This window comes from Dromaius novaehollandiae, chromosome W (assembly GCF_036370855.1).
Source record: "Dromaius novaehollandiae isolate bDroNov1 chromosome W, bDroNov1.hap1, whole genome shotgun sequence".
NCBI classification, from domain to species: Eukaryota; Metazoa; Chordata; class Aves; order Casuariiformes; family Dromaiidae; genus Dromaius; species Dromaius novaehollandiae.
The window spans coordinates 62,141,916-62,159,375 of NC_088130.1; the positions used below are offsets into that span (position 1 = coordinate 62,141,916).

General features: G+C 42.5%; 1 protein-coding gene across 8 annotated transcripts in view; it reads right to left on the bottom strand.

The window, feature by feature from the left end:
• Positions 1–17,460, bottom strand: part of LOC112982201 (CUGBP Elav-like family member 4) — a 717,445-nt gene that overhangs the window by 92,910 nt on the left and 607,075 nt on the right. For all 8 annotated transcript variants that reach the window (XM_026098419.2, XM_026098415.2, XM_026098417.2 and 5 more), the window contains exon 5: positions 12,555–12,634. In XM_026098419.2, coding sequence (XP_025954204.1) covers positions 12,555–12,634 — 80 coding nt within the window. The remainder of the gene's footprint in view (positions 1–12,554; positions 12,635–17,460) is intronic.

The following is a 17,460-nucleotide window of genomic DNA, read 5'->3' on the forward strand; positions in this document are numbered from 1 at the left end:
CCTGGTTGTCGGGACTGTTTTCCATTAGTTACGGCCTTCTAAATGGAGTGTATACACAAATTAGAGCATAAGCTTTAAAGAAGACCAAATAATACTGCACAGCATCAGGGAAAGCTGCTACTCCCTAGAACAATATTCATAGGAAAAGTCTTGTGAAATTGTTTTCTTGCAGAATACATGCCTGAATTTTCTGACCTGTCAGCCCCATAAGTCAATTCTGACTCAGTAGGTTACCTAGCTCTACAAATGCTTAGACATCTTCTTGAACAGCTGGTGAGTTCAGGCCTACTTCACCAAAGTTCCTAAGCTCATGTTTAACTTTAAGCTTAATGAATGTCGAATTGGAGGTAAGCATATATTTAAGCACCTTCTTGCAAGGGGAAATACAGGTGGACTTTATCTGTTGGTTAGCTGAAATGGAGCCAGTTAAAAGTTCTGGGTCATTTTAGAATGCTTGTTAAATTTACAAATGCTTGCTCCAGTGACCAAAACTCTTGGTGTAATGTTAAAGATAGCCTTGCTTTGAATGAGGTGTTTGGCCAAATGATCTTCTGAGATCCCTTGCAACCTAAATTATTCTATTATTTAAAGAGAATAGGAAATCTGAATGTGCAGATTTCCTTAAGGACCTTTCAAAATGTCAGCCCTGCACACCAGCTGAGATGCCTAAATGAATAGGTCCTACTGGATACTTCCCATTTGGGAATCAGACTATCTGTGTAAGTGTCACCATGTGAAGAGGGTTCCTCTTGTTTGAAATTGTGGCCTTGGCACCCTCTTTGCAACTGCAGAGCAGAGCAGAAAGGATGCTGATCTTCAGCAAGCTGTGCAGGACAGTGTTTCTACACAAGGATCCTTGATGTTAGGCACTGAAAGCCAAAGGAGGATTTCTTTATTTTTGGCTCTGTCAGATCAGGACATTTTATATGATGCCTCTCAAGTTTGAAAACAGAACCGGATTTTGTTGGAAAAGCCTGTGTATCTTTACTGAGAAGAGGGCTGCTGAATTACCCTGTGGGGGCATGACCCCAACTTGGGATTTTAGACAAGTGAAAAAGAAGCTACTATCCAATTAAAACTGTAGAGCAGAGGGAATTTTAGCTAGGTAGAAATGTAATTATCCATGCTGGAAGATGGCCAGAAGACCAGGACTAACATCCCTCCCCTCTTGTGAAATATGTTATGTTTTTCTGCACTCAAGGCTTCAATTTCATGTCTCATCTGAAAGATGAGTAGGACGGCAGTCACAAGAAGCGATTTCAACTGCACAGTCCTCAGAGCTGGCTTAGGCACACTTGAGACAAGAGTGACAGAGACAGAGCTGGGAAAGGAGGCATTCATCCAGGGCTGGAGTGACAGACCCTTTGATAATGCTTCTCCCTCGGTAGAGGGGATTCTTCATGCGATGTCTAAGCAGAGAGAGCTGCTGTAGGTACTTCCCTTCACAGGTCTCCAGAGCTGTAATTTATTTGGAGTGGAAGCTTGATTTAGATTTTACTTGCCCATACACTATTTAGCAGGTGTCTCTCTGAGCTAAAGTTATTGCTTTCCGCAGGGCAACAGAATCATTGACTCCAGGTGACACTGTACCCAATTCTAATTAAAAAGAACTCAATATATAGCCCAGGTATTAGTATACCCCTCAAATCAAAGCTAGATATCCAAACAACCTAAACTTCAAAGCCAAGTTCCTCTAGCAGGTCTGCGTCTTTTAGCTCAGTCTATGGGTAATAAAAGTCCTCACAGAATCATTCAGTTTCCTTAATGCATTATAAAGTGGTAAGTGCTGTTATTTCAGCAGGTTGAAAGTTCTTTCCCACTGTTTAAAAACATGAAAGAAATAAGTAATATTTTTTCCAAGAAAAACTTAAAATCCAGAATTTAAAAGAAAATGTTGTAGGTTTCTGTCTCCCACTAACAGTAACAGATTCTGAGGACAACATATACTTATTTCTCTTTTTACTAAAAACACACTTTCCTTGAAAAACTCTCTTGCAGGGACAAATGCTGAATGGTTGTAATTTTTAAAAATTATTATTACTGTTGAGAAAGTGTTTAGTAGCTATAGAACATAGCTCAGTGATAGCTAATATCTGAATGATCACAGCTCAAAAGGGATGATACCTCTCCTCTGATCTAAAGAGGCAAGGCTGAAAAGAAGTGAAATAACCCCAGGGCCATAAAGCGAATTGTCTATTGTCACAGCAGGGCAACATCACAACCAGGTATGGAGCCCCTGATGCTTCAGGGCTCTGCTCACAGGAAGTCTGCTATTCCTTGGCAGCTGAGGATGAAGACACAAACAGTCTAAGATGACTTGGAAAGAAATTGAAGTTGGGGAAGGGCTGGAAAACTGGGGAGATACGTTTCAAGTGTGCATGTGGCATAGTCGGAAGAACACTGCGACATCACTGAGTTGCAAACACATTGTACACTGCTTGGCGTCCCAGATCACTGTCATGCCATATCACTTTGGATTATCACAGTTTAAAGCATGTTGCTTGACTGGGAGAATAAGTACTTGCAATTTTGCAGCATATTTAAAATGAAGATGAATCATTAATTCTGAATCATTAATTAAAACTGAATCGTTAATTAAAATGAGTCGTCTTACAGGAAGGTATTGGCCCTGTTTTAGGATGGTGACAAAGAAGCATGGAGTGCTGGTGGTCACCTGAAGCTACGAGATGATTAAAGTCAGCGTAGCTCTGTTGGTTTCAATGGAACAAGAAGCTGATTTATGCCAAAGAATCTAGCTTCATTGGCTTCCACTTCACCGAGACTGAAATGCATCCTTGCTGCTGGGTGAGATTTGGCAGCCACTATTCCCTGTGAGTACCACACAGACCTTTCGGATGGGAAATGAAGCAGATTGCCCTACCTGATTGTACTTGCCAGGAGTAATTAGAGGCAAAGCCACTGGTGTCTGATGGCATGCTTCACAACTGTGAATTTGTGTGTACTTTTGATTTATGATCCCATTTAAAAGTTATTGTTTCAATCCAAACACATTTTTGCCCTGTATAAAATTAATTTTGATCTTTGAAAAACCCATTTGGGTAATACCTACTGAATCATTTAATACTGGTTGTGTTTTGGAAAAGGGTAGCAGTCTGCCATTACTAAGACATTTATGCCTTGCTTACGAGAATCTGTTACCATTCTAGATTGTACACCTGAGCAGGGCTGGGAAGGAGTGGACTAAAGTCAGTAGAAAACTCACTTTACCAAGTAGAAGCATCTAGACTGATTTAATGTTGATCCAGAGCCCACTTAAATCAAAGCAATGGTCCCACTGATTTAAATGAAGTTTGGAGCAGAAGAGAGAAGAAGAAGTGGGGAAGAAAGAAAACCCCCTAAAGCAAGCAGAGTGATAAAGAGCTAACACTGACATTTTAATTCCCCCCGCCGATGGGAAGAGCATTGAGAGACTCAATGTTGCCCAAAGGAACTCCCCCCAGAAGGCTGGAAATACCCCTGTGGGGCAGGGAGCATTTTACATCTCCAGGACTGGAGGTCTACAGATGGCTCTGATCTCCCAGAAAGGTCAGGGCTTGCGAATTATTTTAGCCTCACGAGGTCCTAATTTCATCCAAATGAGACAAGTCTTGAGTGCAGCGAGCCTCGCAGGGGCTGCTGCTGGTGCTGGGAGTTCAACAGCGCTTGGCTGCAGCACTGCCTCTCTCCCGCCTCCGCTCCTGCTTCCCCCTGGCCACCTCCATGGATGTTGATTTAGTCCCAACTCCCTTTGGACCCATAAAGGGACATTATGGTGCCAATTAGCTCCTTTTGTCTACAGTGAAGCTGTGCGGCTCACAAGCAGTTATCACTCTTATCCCATTTGGAGGTAATGAACTTGGTGCCACAAAATGGTTTGGAGGGAAGAAAGAGCGAGAAAGCGCAGGGAAGACGGCAAGTGAAGCCTGTCACGTCCCACAGGCCTCTTAGCTGTCCTGCCAGATGCCTGCACGGCTACGGAGATGTGACTAGAGAAGAAAAGCAGCTCTGATGAGTACTCTGGCCCCAAAAGACCATCTTCAGCGCTGGTATGATTCATACCCCCTGTCAGGCAGCTGGGCTGCCTGGCTTTCTATTCTGGGACCTAGAAACATGTGATTTATTAGTTCATTTATGGAACGAGGGGGGAAGGGAGGGAACATGGTCCTCTGATTTTATTTTATATTGAAGGAATTAAGGGAAATTATGGTAATAGCAGGGCAGTGCTGGCCCAAAGGTCACAAAATCAGTTGTCATGGTGGCAGTGGTGGGGTGAGAAAGTCCATGAACCTCAGTCAGTCTCCGGCCAGAAGCCAGTGCCTAGAGGACAAGTGAGTCTGAGCTATCAAGACCCGCTGGATTTTGATGGAAGAAGTGCCTGCAAATTAACGTCCAGGTATTATATGTCTGTTGTTTCTTTCATCCCAAAGGACAATGGGTCACTTTATAAATGGTGTTTAGGTGGCATATTCAGGAAAAAAATTATTCATTACAGAAGGGAGAGCTGGGTATACTGCTGGTGAATTATGAACAGTTTCTTAAAGCACTATTATTTTTTAATAGAAAGAATGGGTGTGTTGCATCTGGCCTTGAGTTAAGCAAGGTAGTCTGTTACACAAATGCATTGCATGGAGTGTGTTTTTTTTACAAAGCTATACATCAATAGTAAAGAGAAAAAAATGTGTCTCAGCCACAACTCCACTCTCTTTCATCAGTTCCTCCAACATCAACAGTGTAAAATTAGGCCTCAACCTTATGTATGAATTTGGGAAGCTGGACTCATATTGCCAATATCCCACTCTGCCACAGACTTTGCGACCTTTGACAAGTAACTTTAGGGTAGATTCAGCTGCGAGGCATGGAGGGCACTTAAATGTTGGACTCTCATTGACTTTTGCTGGGAATCACCTTTAAAAATTCCCTCTTTATCTTCCTGCATTCATGTAAAACATAGCTAATGACTCTTCCATTTTCTATTTAACCTGACAGCCTGAGGGGGTCAGTGACTCTCTCTGTGTGCTAGCTGGCAAAAGGGGGTTTTATTAACTGAGGACTCGAGGCCCTGCTGGAATCTAAATGAGAGTAAATTTTGTTGGTTAATTGATACTCTGAATCACAATCTGTTTAATTGTTATCTATTTGTTTATGGGATTGTCTAAAGTTCTGTTTAGGTTACCTGGATATTTTGAAGACACTACTGGGAAGTCAGGTATTAGACTAATGGCTTCAAGTTTGGCCTTCTTAATGCCATGCTTTCCAGATTTAACTAAATATTAAGATTTAGATATTCAAGTGTCCACTGCTTATTACTTCTCCACTGGGACCAGGAACAAGAACTGCTGTGACTTTGGCTGCTAACTGGCTAAATATGCTTATTAACTGTGAATGAGACCAGTTCACTCCCAAGCACTGTATTCTCTCTTGTTGCTTCCTTTACTTAACTCCTGTGGCCTGTCTCTTGGAGGGGGGTTCAGCTGACCTAACTGCAGTGTGGTGTATATTCTAGACAGATTTTGGTGTCTATTCTAAACCATCAACTACTTAAAGGGACTGAGCCCCCCTCTGAGAGGGGCAGTCTCTCCCCATCAAGTCTAAGAGAAGTGCAGACAAGTTAGAGAGGATCCCAAAGTTTTACACTTTGAGCTAAACTTTGATGTAATTCAGCCAGGTAAGTCCTGGCCTTAGTCAGTAAGCTACTGAGCACGGGAACTTTCCTGTAAGAGCTTTATATGGTGCTTAACACAAGCCAATTCCATGTTAGGCCAAGGACAACCACTTTTCTGACAATAATAGTTGGTAGAAATCACCACGGAGTTGTTACTGAGATGAAATCAACTGCTTCTTCACGCTTGCACGTGTCACCTCTACAGGAAGCTGCGGCTGCACACACCCAGCTCCCAGATTTACTCAAGTGACTGATTTGTTTGACTTCCTGAAGATGTTCCTTGTTGGTAGTGGAATATGTTACGGATTTTGAACTGCAGTTGAACTCTCCCAACTTTGTGGAAAGGACAGACCCTCCTCCCGAGTGGTAAAGGCTACATTGAGCCCAAAGAGAGAAAGGGAGTGTGCAGCTGGATGTGTGTGTGTGCACGCATGTTTGTGTGTAAAAAGGAGGAGAGATGAGGAAAGTTTCTCCTATGAAAGAAATGATCCAATTTGAAGTAAGTCCCTCATGGGAAGAGCTGTGACAGAGGCTGCTCTGTTCCTGTTAATTTTCACAGTGCAGCTGTCAGCGGGTCTGTAAATAGTACTCCGCGAAGCCAACACTTCCTATCCACACATCAACCATTCAATTAACAGAAGAACAGAAGAAGGAAATAAAGTGCACCACAGCCTTCTATCACGGCTTTGATGTTTCCCAGCAATTTATGAAAGTGTACACAAATCTAATTACAAGCCCCACTGCTTCCCATTTACATGGAGCTCCTCAAGTTCAGAGCTGTTTATATCAAAATAATTGTTAAAAATACCTCAACTGATCTACGGCATTGTGACCCCCCACTCACCGAAGCCGCCACGCTGCTCCTCCCAGAGAGTTTCTGCCGACTCAGCACTTTGGTGCCAGCATGCACACACAATAAAAGCCGCTTCCCCACCGCTCTGCAAGCGAGGTGCCTGGGCTACAACTTCATCATGCCCACAAAGGCCTATTTTCTTTCTTTCTTCCACCTGCTCAGAGCTCCTTCTGCCGACTCTCACTGCTTTCCTTTCCATCCCTAATTCACCTAAATATTCCTCTGCTGTGTTGACAGGGGGTGAGAACAGCTGCTCAACCACTTTCCATAATGGGTCTGTGTCTGAAGTCGACTTCACGGTGCTTTGCAAAGTCTTAACTGCACTGCACAGCAATAATAGCAGTCATAAATGTAAACCAGGGTTGGTTTGCTTGATGGGGGGCCTGAACATCCAGAGCCAGGAAGATACAAGTTGGTGTCCCATTTGCCATGAGTTTGAAAGGGGGCTGCTGCACATGAGAAAACGAGAATGACAGTTGCTTCTCAGGGGTGATTTTTGATAATCTTATATTAAGTCATTCTCATTTGGTGAACTAAATAGGTAAAAGATTCCTCTAGTGTAATGAACAACAAAAGTCTCTTACAGCATGAAAGAGTAGCTTGCACATTGTATACAGGCAAGAAAATCTCTTTGTCTAACCATTGATACTGTTTAGTTGGGAATTTCAGTGCTATGACTGGACTTCAAAGGAACACAGTGGATAGAGGGTGAGTCTCAACATTTTTTGTGGTGTTATGTCATTCATATTTTGTTCAATAACAACAATTAGGTAAATACACTCTTTAAAGAGAACCAACTGGTCTGAGAAAAAATTTCGTGATAGCTTCCTGATATACATACATACACACACACACATATGTATATATATATCCAGAGCAGTGATATGAAGTTGTTGTTGTCATTTGGGTTGATAAGAACTGCACAGAAAATGTGATATTTCCTGTTGAATTTGCCTAAATGGGAGCCCCCAAGATAACAAAATTTGGGTTGTAGTACCTTTTTATTTTTTTGAAGTTCAGCTAAGTTTCATTTTTCTCTGAACAGCAGACATCTGTTCAGTACTTGTATCCAAATCTCACATTTTCCTTTCTTTTCACAAAACCAGAGATTCCATCAGAAAAGTAATTTTAAAGGAAAATTTTCAGCCAGGCATAGACAGACTTGGGATGTTATTGCATTGATGTAGAAGAAATGCTGTAGTTTGACCAAAACAATGTAGAGACTTCTAGAACAACACAAAAGATTGCTTGGCCTATGTAATGGGTTAGATTACAGGATTCTAGAGGTCTTAGTGGCCTTAATGTTCATTAATAAAGAGAGAGATGGAATGAACATAGTGCTGACAATCGGTGTAGGGCACATTCAAAGTACACCTACTAGATGAGGTGTGCCAGAGGTTTCAGATGCTGGCACATCTAGCTTTGAATCCTGAATGGGTTTTTTTGGGCAGCAGACACCCAGAATGGGGTGCAGCTCCCTTTGCATTAGATGCGAAGTCAGGTCAGCTCCAACCTGTTTGCCTCTGCTCCTTCTACGGTCAGTGGGGGAGGCGGATGACCCTGAGGGTGACCAGGCAACCTTAAAGTAAATGTCCAAGGTTCACTGGGTGAATTGCCATCTGAAGAGAGGCCAAATGAATAGCTGACTTTCAGATGGCTAATGTCAGTTGGAACTTACCCCATATCTTTAGCTTGGGCAAGAGTGTTGTGGCAGTTGCATGTGCAGCAGAGGGACCTCAGGGTGGCAAGGATGTATCACCGGGGAGCAAAGGCAATTGTAGATTCTCAGGCAGGAAGCAAGCATTTTTTGCTTTTGTTTTGTTTTTAAGCACTAAGGGTCCTCTGTCTTTCTAAGCTCTACTTCTGGTAACTAAACACTGTTTTGACTCTCAGAGACCATAGGAATACAATACCTAGAATCAGCTAAAAAGTGCACTTCTATTTGGGTTTTGCATTGACAGGTTTCAAAATTTGTTTTTGTAAAACAAAATACCTCCAGATGTATCTATTTCTCTGTCTTGATTATAATCAAGAAAGATAACAAGCATTTAGATGACAAGTGCAGACATAGTTCCTAAACTCTGAGACATCTCAAGTTAAGTGAGGTAAGTCCCACCTCAGGTATTCAGTCTATTGGAGTTATTGAGATTTCCATTACAATTAATGAAAGGGACAGGCATGCCCAGAAGGTGATTCATCCCATCCTAACATAGATATACAAAGGGAAGAATGCATAGATCTCTAGAAGTGTCTCTCTTTCTCCTTTGTCTGTGGGAGAATCCTAAAGATGTTTACAATAGATTACAAACCTTCAGACTGTTAAATCAAATGAATCAAACACTGTTTCTCACCTTATTTCCCTATATGCAAAATGGATGTGATAGTACCATTTTACCCCTTCCTGGAATTAATTCATTAGGAAGAAATTCTGAGGTGCCCTGGTGGGTGAGGTAGTCAAAGGGATGCAACAGTAGCATAGTTTCGACCCTGTGTTCTGTCTGGGTAGGATTAAGGCTGTTGTGATGTAGGTATGAGAGCGTGGAGGAGACTTTATTCTGTGTGGGTGGATGGACAAGGCCATATCTTAGATGTGTTGTGCAGAAAGACTTTTCAAATTTGGCTGTCACCCGGATGTGAAGACATGGAGAGAAAGAGAAAACTGAGCTGAAGATGATGCCTAGGTAGGAACATGACTGACAGGTAGGATGATAACGTTGTCCACAGTGATTGAGAATGGAGGCGGAGGAGAGGGGAGACAGTGTTTGGGAGGAAAAGTCTAAGAGCTCTGTTTTATACATATTGAGCTTGATCTGACAGCTAGACATCCACCAGGAGATGTTGGAAAAACAGGCCAAGATTTTAGTTTGGACAGGAGTCAGTCCTGGAGAAGTTAGATCTGCAAGTTGTCACTACAGAAATAGTAGCTGAGTACGTGTTGGTGGATAAGACTGCTAGGGACAAGGCTTGTAGGGAGAAGGGAAGAGAACCAAGCAAAGAAACCCACTTATGCCTCCATATGGAAGAGAGGACAGAGTCACCAAAACTGAGGGTAAAGGGCCTATAATTGTTATAAATATATTATAAATACTAGCAAGAGTACATGAAAATGTTGACCTCCTCCCACAGAGGAGCACATGAAGATCAAATAAAGTGCTATCCAAAAGCTGATAGGTAATTTGATTTAAAAGGACCAAAAAAAGGCACTTTTGATAGCTCAATGCAGAAGGAACTTTGGGCCTCCTTAGAAGTAAGGTATTTGGGGAAAGTTATTACTCAAAATAATTGCTTTGTGTGAAAATTTAGGACTTTCAGACCTGCTTGGTCTGCAGTGGAGGTGGGCCCCTAGGACAAACAAGCATCTCACATGGAGAAGTGGGTTTGTGACGGATGACAGTCAGGCACCTGTCCAAGGAAAGGTTAAAAAATAAAAATAAAAAAGAAACTTTCCTAAAAGAAAGTTGCCTTTTGAAACTATTAGGCAACATATGTTGTGTGAACAGGAAGTCACAGTAGAGCAATAATCCTGACAGCTGTGGAGAAACAGGAGTCTGCTGCAGGAATGAACGGCTCGAGACCTGACAAGAATGATGATGGATGCCCCGTTGGTAGTACACGAGGACAAGGCAAGAGACATTTAAATTGGCTGAACCACAGGAACAACTTTGAGCTGGCATCGCAGCCGGACAAATGAGGCCAGTCCTAATGGTGAGAGAAATGGGAGGGGGTCTGAAAGAAGATGGCAGCAATGCACCCCTCCTTTCCAAGGACGAGGGCTACATCGCTGTCTCACCACGAGGTGGCTGCATTTCTCTGTGAACATCCAAACCCTGAAAGAAGCTGAGCACCCTGACGCTCCATAAAAGAGAATGGGAAAAGAGATCATTTGCAGGATTTGGCCCATCTCTTTCAAAGTGTCTAAAGCATTTTGAGGCCCTGTGGGAGGACAGCAGTGTGTGCACGTTGTCTTGATCAAGTGATAGTCGCTCGACAGGTCCTAACTTGTTAGCTGAGCCATGGTAACTGCCTGTGTGCCTGCTGTTAGCTCATGGGAGATATGAGGCAATGCAACATAACTTAAGCTCACAATGAAGAGGATTAAACTAAAAAATTTTCTCCTTGCATTTTTTGTGAACTAAGAGTATGTGCATGGACAGTTACTGAGGTTTGGCTGATTCATGGAAACTTGCCAAACCATGGAAACTTGGTTGTGAGTTTCAGATGTGTGTGTAACAAAGGTCAAATTTTGATGCTTTTTCAGATGCCCAGATATGATTATTCAACAACCCTTCTTTAAAAGGTATTTGAATCACATAAGTCAACAAGAAAAATGGCTCCATAAGGACCTGACTGATGAAATGGACAAATTCTGCATTGACTTGCACATCCTGAATTCAGTTGACTTCAGCAGGATGGAATAGAAATTTGCTTCAAAGTAGTCAAGAGATGGGTATTTTTTCTTCTGAAGAGTGCTGAAAACGGGAATGAAAATAGCTGGAGAAGGGTAAGGATATTGTGTGCATATTAGAACTAGATGAAATCTTTAACACCCCTTGGGTTTTGTTTTTCTCCCGAGTCTTCCTCTCATCTCTGTCATTGCCTGAGTTTGTATGTTTTTTTGGGACAGGCACTGACTTTTTATTACACCTCTTTGTAGTACTATACCCTGTGGAACTGCAATTGTTGATGTCAGCTTATAGGCATTATCACTTTGGGGTCAAAGATTCAAAGAAAGTCATTAAAAGTACCTCTTTGGACATTTTGCCTGAGTCAGGTCATAGTATTTCACTATGGGATGTCAGCATCAAGCCCAAAATCCAGTTGAATCTTTTAGGAAGAGATTTCCAGTTTTGATTGCAACACTTCAAAAAATTGAGAACCCCTCTTTAAGGGGGTTGTTTTTAATACTCACTGTTACACACCTTTTTTTTTTCCTAGGTTCAGAAAAATGAGATCTTGTTAATTTGCTGCTACCAGAAACCTTTCGCCCCCCATAAAGACTTTTCCTCCTTCCTCCCTGAAAAGACGTAGAGACAATCTGCCAGTCACATGTTAAATTACTTTGGATAAATTCATAAATTGAGAATCGAGACTCTCACTGAAAAGGAGATTTTTGCACTTATTTTTTATTGAGTTTTCCTGTGTAGTTTCCAAGTTGTCAGCATGTTTCTTAGCCTTTCATTATTTACACTGTGAATAATTAGTAATAAAAATAATATACTATTGATAATAAACTAAAACATATTGGGCCAGATTGTCTTTTCTTGCTGATGCTACAATGCCTTACATTGCTGTTGGTCTGTGTGACGGTGTATAAGTACCCTTTTGCAGAGAAAATACATTTCCATTTTCTTTCTACTTCCCTGAGCAATCAGGCTGGAAACCACATCTTACTAGTTATTAGTCAAAGTGGAATGATCCCTCAAAGGTTTCCTGGAAGATTCAGTAGCTGGTTTGACCATCTTTCAAAAGTTGGATGTAGGGGACCACATTTAGGCTTAGGTAGGCACTTCTGCCATAGCAGAGGGGCTGTGTGAGGTACCCATCACTGTGTGGTCTGTCTCTAAATTCTAATGCCATCATGCATGTACACTGCTCTCTGCTGAATACTGACAAAAAATCCTCTACTGTTTACCCACACACAGTGACTCTTTGGGGAGGGAAAATAAGCAAGCCCTTAGATGTAAGTTTCTGCTTCATTCAACCCACTGAAACTTAAAAAGTTATACTCATGGTGAGCTTGACCCAATGTTTTTGGCATCTGCAAATCATATGTCTTTTTTTCAGGTCATCAAAATGGCTGGTAACAGGACACAGCATCCCCTGAGGTTGCGAGTGTGTGAAATGACAATATCATCCTGGCCTTTCCACTGACTACCTAAATGCACCCAAGGCCCTGCATGCCTGAGCTGTTATTCATCTTTCCTGGAAGACAAGTTGCAGAGAAGAGATAAATCATCCCTCCTCCTCAGACAGGCCACAGGGCAGCAAAGACTGGACCGATCCACTCGCTACTCTTCCCCGTAAAATAGAGCTACTCACCGGCATTGTCTGGCTGCCATGCAAGGCATTGATGGCTGCTTGGGCCTCTGCATGTGAAGAGTATTTCACAAATGCACACCCTGAAAAAGAAGAGCATAAGGAAGGTTGTATGGATACCAAGAAAAGCCCATCTATCTAAGTATCCTGCTCGGAGAACTGGTCAGTAATGAAGCTAACGGAGAAAGTATAACAAACAAACGTGTTCCTGGTCATCCCTTCCCCACATCTAGCCATCAGCAGCCCAAGGACCTCATGAGGCAAAGCTGCACTCAGAAATCCCACACTGCATGCAAAGGGGAATGATGGACCCACCCTGCATGAACTTAGCACGTACCTATTGATTACATTTATCTTTTTGCCTACACAGCTTCCCATGCCAGAGTTGCACAGTTTTATATTTTATTGTGTGAAAACGAATTTACTTTTATTTCTATTAGACTTGCCTGGATATTTTACCGAATGCCCCTCCCTCTCATGTTATGTGAAACAACAAAGGATTGTGTAAAACAGCTATCAGAAAGCAACACATATTTATTACAAGCAACCATAGGCCAGCTTTACAGAAGGGATTTAGACTACTCCAACACACAAGGTACCTATATCCTACCACCATCTGGTAGAGTTCCATCACAGACTGCTCAGAGCTTGTCTCGTTCCCAAGCGGCTTTAGTTTGACAAAGCATGAGATAATTTCTGATGAAGAAGTAGGGATGGGAGTGATCTGCATGTGACGATTGCCATCTTGGCCACCACTGAAGTCTGAACCTTACTCTTTCACAGCTAATGTTACAGCATGAGATGCAGAACCAGTGCCTGAACGGGTGGCTTCTTCTGGGCATTAGAGGAATGTAGGCAGAACTTCTCTAGTCTGCCTTGTCATGTGATGAATCTCACACTTTCTGGACGCTTACATAATGGTTTAGGGCAGAAAGGTGCATTTATGAATATGTGCTAAACTACAGAAATGATCAACACTTTGAAGGGTCATATGCATCACTAGAGTGGGAGAAAGTATTGCTAACACTCTTGGCTATAAGCAAACTGACTCAGAGAGAGCAAGAGTAATTTCCATATGCTAAGGCGGTTTTTGGAACAGACTGGAGAGATCTGAGAAGTTTTGGCTTCCATTTCCTCCTATTACTACTAAAGACTTTTGAGCTTTTAGCAGTTTGCAGAGCCTGAACCATTTCCCTGAAGGGATGCTGACCACTGGACAGGGGATCTAAGTCCCTGCAATAGGCCAAAAGGCTCTGCTTTATTTCCTTTGCAGCCTCTTTAGAAGGGGCCAGTACATCCCCAAGGATCCTTATGGTGCAGGGCAAAAACGACAACATCAGAACACCCCATTTACAGACTTGAAGAGCAAGCCTCTAGGATCCCCCAAATCGGTACTGTAGACTGAGAAAAGCAGCAACTGAAGAAAGCAGTGGTAGCCCCTTCTAAAATCATATATATATATGAAATTAGCTTACAGTTAGGAGCCTTATATTTTGTATTGCCCCTCCCCACTCTGCTCAGACTGTATTTCAGGAAAAGCATAATGATTGCTGCTAATAGTTGGATCTAATTTATAAGGAGCTGAGAGGAGACAATCACAAGAAAATGAGATAGATAAACTTCAGCTGGAAACAATAGGGATCAATTATGACATAATCGCAGCCCAGCTTTCCAGGGCTCCTGAGATACTGCGCCTTCCTCTTCATTAATCAGAGATAATCCAGAATTAGGGTGTTTAATTATTTGCAGAGATTCTTTTGTACTTTCTGCCTCTAAAAAGAAGATGCTGATTAGCAAGTATACAAAAGCTTTCCAGCTCCAGTCACCCGTTGCATTTAGAGCAGGATTTTTGGCTGCAGTGTTGCTGTCATATTGAAGTCTTCAGTCTCTTCAGGTGAAATTCACCCCTGTACTGAGGAACGTGCTGAATCAGTAGAGCTGTGTAAAGGCTGTAATGAAGGGAGCAGAGGCATTTATTATGTTTAATGCCCAAGATGCTAGTGGGGTCCATCCATTGCTTCCTCCTACTGCTTCTGGTAGGTTTTATACTAACAGGACAAATGAAAATTCAGCTTTCAGAAGTGTGTGGTGGCATGGGAATAGCAAAGACTCTAACCCTTCAGCCCTTTTATTTGTGTGTTCAGTGGGATGGCTTCTGTATACAACATCAAATGTGTATATAATCTTCTTCCTGCCCATTGTCACCAGCACAGAGTCCAGGATCTTGTGAGTTGAGGACATGAGTCATAGTGCTCCCCTTAAAACAGTGCTGTCCCTTTAACAGGACCAGATCCAGAGTTTAAAGGGATTTTGACACAGAGAGATATATAACCTATGTTGTACAGGGAGGTAATGTGCTCCAGTCTTTTTTCCTTCCTCCTTTCTAGATTATAGAGCTAGAAAGGCTGCTCTGTCTTGTCAGGTCTTCTGCAGAATGGAGCAGATTGCAGAGTTGGGGCTTAAGGTTATCATTGCTGAGGGTGTTAGACTGCTTCTGTGGGACTTTTGGCACTGTGGGATAACTTTACCTTCTGAGTCACTGAGGCAGAAAATTGCTGAATCAAATAAATAAGTGAATAAATAAAAACAGGCTGTCCAGAGAGCAGCAACACAGACCCCTTGGGTCCTCCTGTATCACTAAGCTGGATCTTGTCTCAGTTCAGGTCTGTCACCTGAGGACTCTTGTGCTCCTGGCTGCAGAGGCTGAGCTTTACCAGGAGAGGTGTAGGAAGGCTCCTTTCTCTCTTATGTCTCCCAGGAGAGACAAACTTTATGCTTCCCTTCAGGCAAAGAAATGCCCCAGATCCAGGTCTCCTTCTACCTGATTGCATGCTCCAACCACTACTGTGCCTGACCTGGAGTGCCCCATGCAGGAAGTATTTCTGCAGCCACGTGAAGGGTATGCCCCATGGCTCAGAACATCACCCACAGCTTCAGGCAAGGTTCATGCAGCTCTCTGGCTGTGACTGTGGTGAAGTTTAGGTGGGAAACTGGGACCTACCTCCTCAGAGCAGTGCCTGCACCAAGCTAGGTGGAGGACTTGGAGGCTCACCATAGGGGTACCTGGTGTACCTCCAGGTAGTGGGCTGGGTAGGACCGAAGTCTTTGCAATCTCTTTGCTATCTGACACTTAGATAATCTGCCTAAATCTCAATTTAGGTGGAACTTAAGCCTTCTGGATCTTACCCAAAATAAGTAGCTCACAAGTGATGTGTGTCACGTTGGTTTCTAGCAGATGGAAAACATTACAGACTGGGAATAACTTTGTGGGAGTTGTGGCTTGCCTGACTGTCTCCTAAGACAAGGGCACTACTCTTAACTTTTCTGTTGGATTGACTGCTCTGTGTGTGTGTGTGTGTGTGTGTGTGTGTAAATTAGGAGCGTCACATTCTCAGTAAATAGCACCAGCAAATGGAAGCTGGTAATATTAACTCTGTCAAGGCTCAGTATTGATCCTGAACAGCTCAGTGAAATGCAAGCCTGAGACTGCAGCCCGCTAGCACTAATAATTAAACTGGTTAGCAATATGGAGCTGCCACTCAGATTCAGACTTATAATGAAACTGTTGAAGAAAAAAAAAGAGAGAGAGAGCAAGAATGAATACAACTCTGCAGGTTGGGTCTCCTTTGGTACCAGTTTCTTACAGATCTCAGACATTATTGCCTTTATTATTACTTCGTTTGACTCCTTTGTCATTAGATTTTATTCTGTACAATTCCAGGTGGAGGCAGATGGACATATGGAGGTTTTTTTCCCTTTTTTTTTTTTTTTTTTTTTTTTTTTGCTTTTCCCCAATTTACTGAGTTATTCAGTGAATGAATCATTTAACTGTCTACCATTATAATGGCTGAAGTTCCTCTAGGTCAACCCAGCCTACCATCTTCCAGTGGAGCAGTCACCTTTTGGTGTCATGGATCTAACACAGCCAAAAAACAGTAGGAGGGTGCCTGCAGTTTGTTTTCAGGCATTTGTATCAGGAAGATTGGACTTTGCTGACTTATATCAAACTGGTCCCTGCTGCCCTTTATTGCCAGTGTGAAGTCTCTTTCTGCCAACAGTGATTTTATGGAATAGCAATATCTTTCTCCAGTGTATCACTGTGGTTTGGATTTTTCTCCTTCCTGTTGCAAAAATATGCTGGTTGATGTTGTCACATGTCAAAATACCCAGTGAGATATGAACTGCATCAGCAGGACTGGTCTCTTCCCTGGTGCTGCACATTCCAGCACAGTTTATGATATATTATACGCAGATCAATATTTAATGGATGCATTATACTGTCAAGAGAAGAGGGCTTCCTATTCAAATTGAAGTTACTTTGTCTAGAAAGTGACTGGAAAAAAAATGGCCCTGATATTCAACAGAGTAACCTCATTCATACACCTAGGCTGTAGAAAAAGGTCCTATGTGCCATCCAGGTAACAAGCAATGTCAGAAAAAATAGCAGGAGGAGATAAGGCATCTACGTTTGAAAGTTAAGCATTCACACATTTCAAAAAGCAAATGCCCTATAAGCATGTTTAAATCAGCGCCTGTACCCTTGCAATTGTGACGACCGATTGACTGATCGGTGTATATCTATGCGAAGGCCAATTAAACAAGGGGAAGACCTGGCGCTGGGGGGCGAGATAAGTGGAGACAGCAGAGGTCTGTGTCTGGCTCTCCCACTAACCTGCCATATGGCCTCAGGGATGCATTTTCTTGCTGCTCTTTTTCCTCTTGTCTTTACCTGCCTTATCTACTTAGATTCAGGCTTCTTTGGGGCAGAGCCTCTTCCCTAAGGGATGTCTCTCCCTATGCAAGTTGGAGCTTTTGGATATTACTGTGAGACAAGTAATAACATCTTAATGAGGTGCCAACTGAGATGGGGTAGGAACTGGTGAGGCAACTTGTGAAACAGAAAACTTGA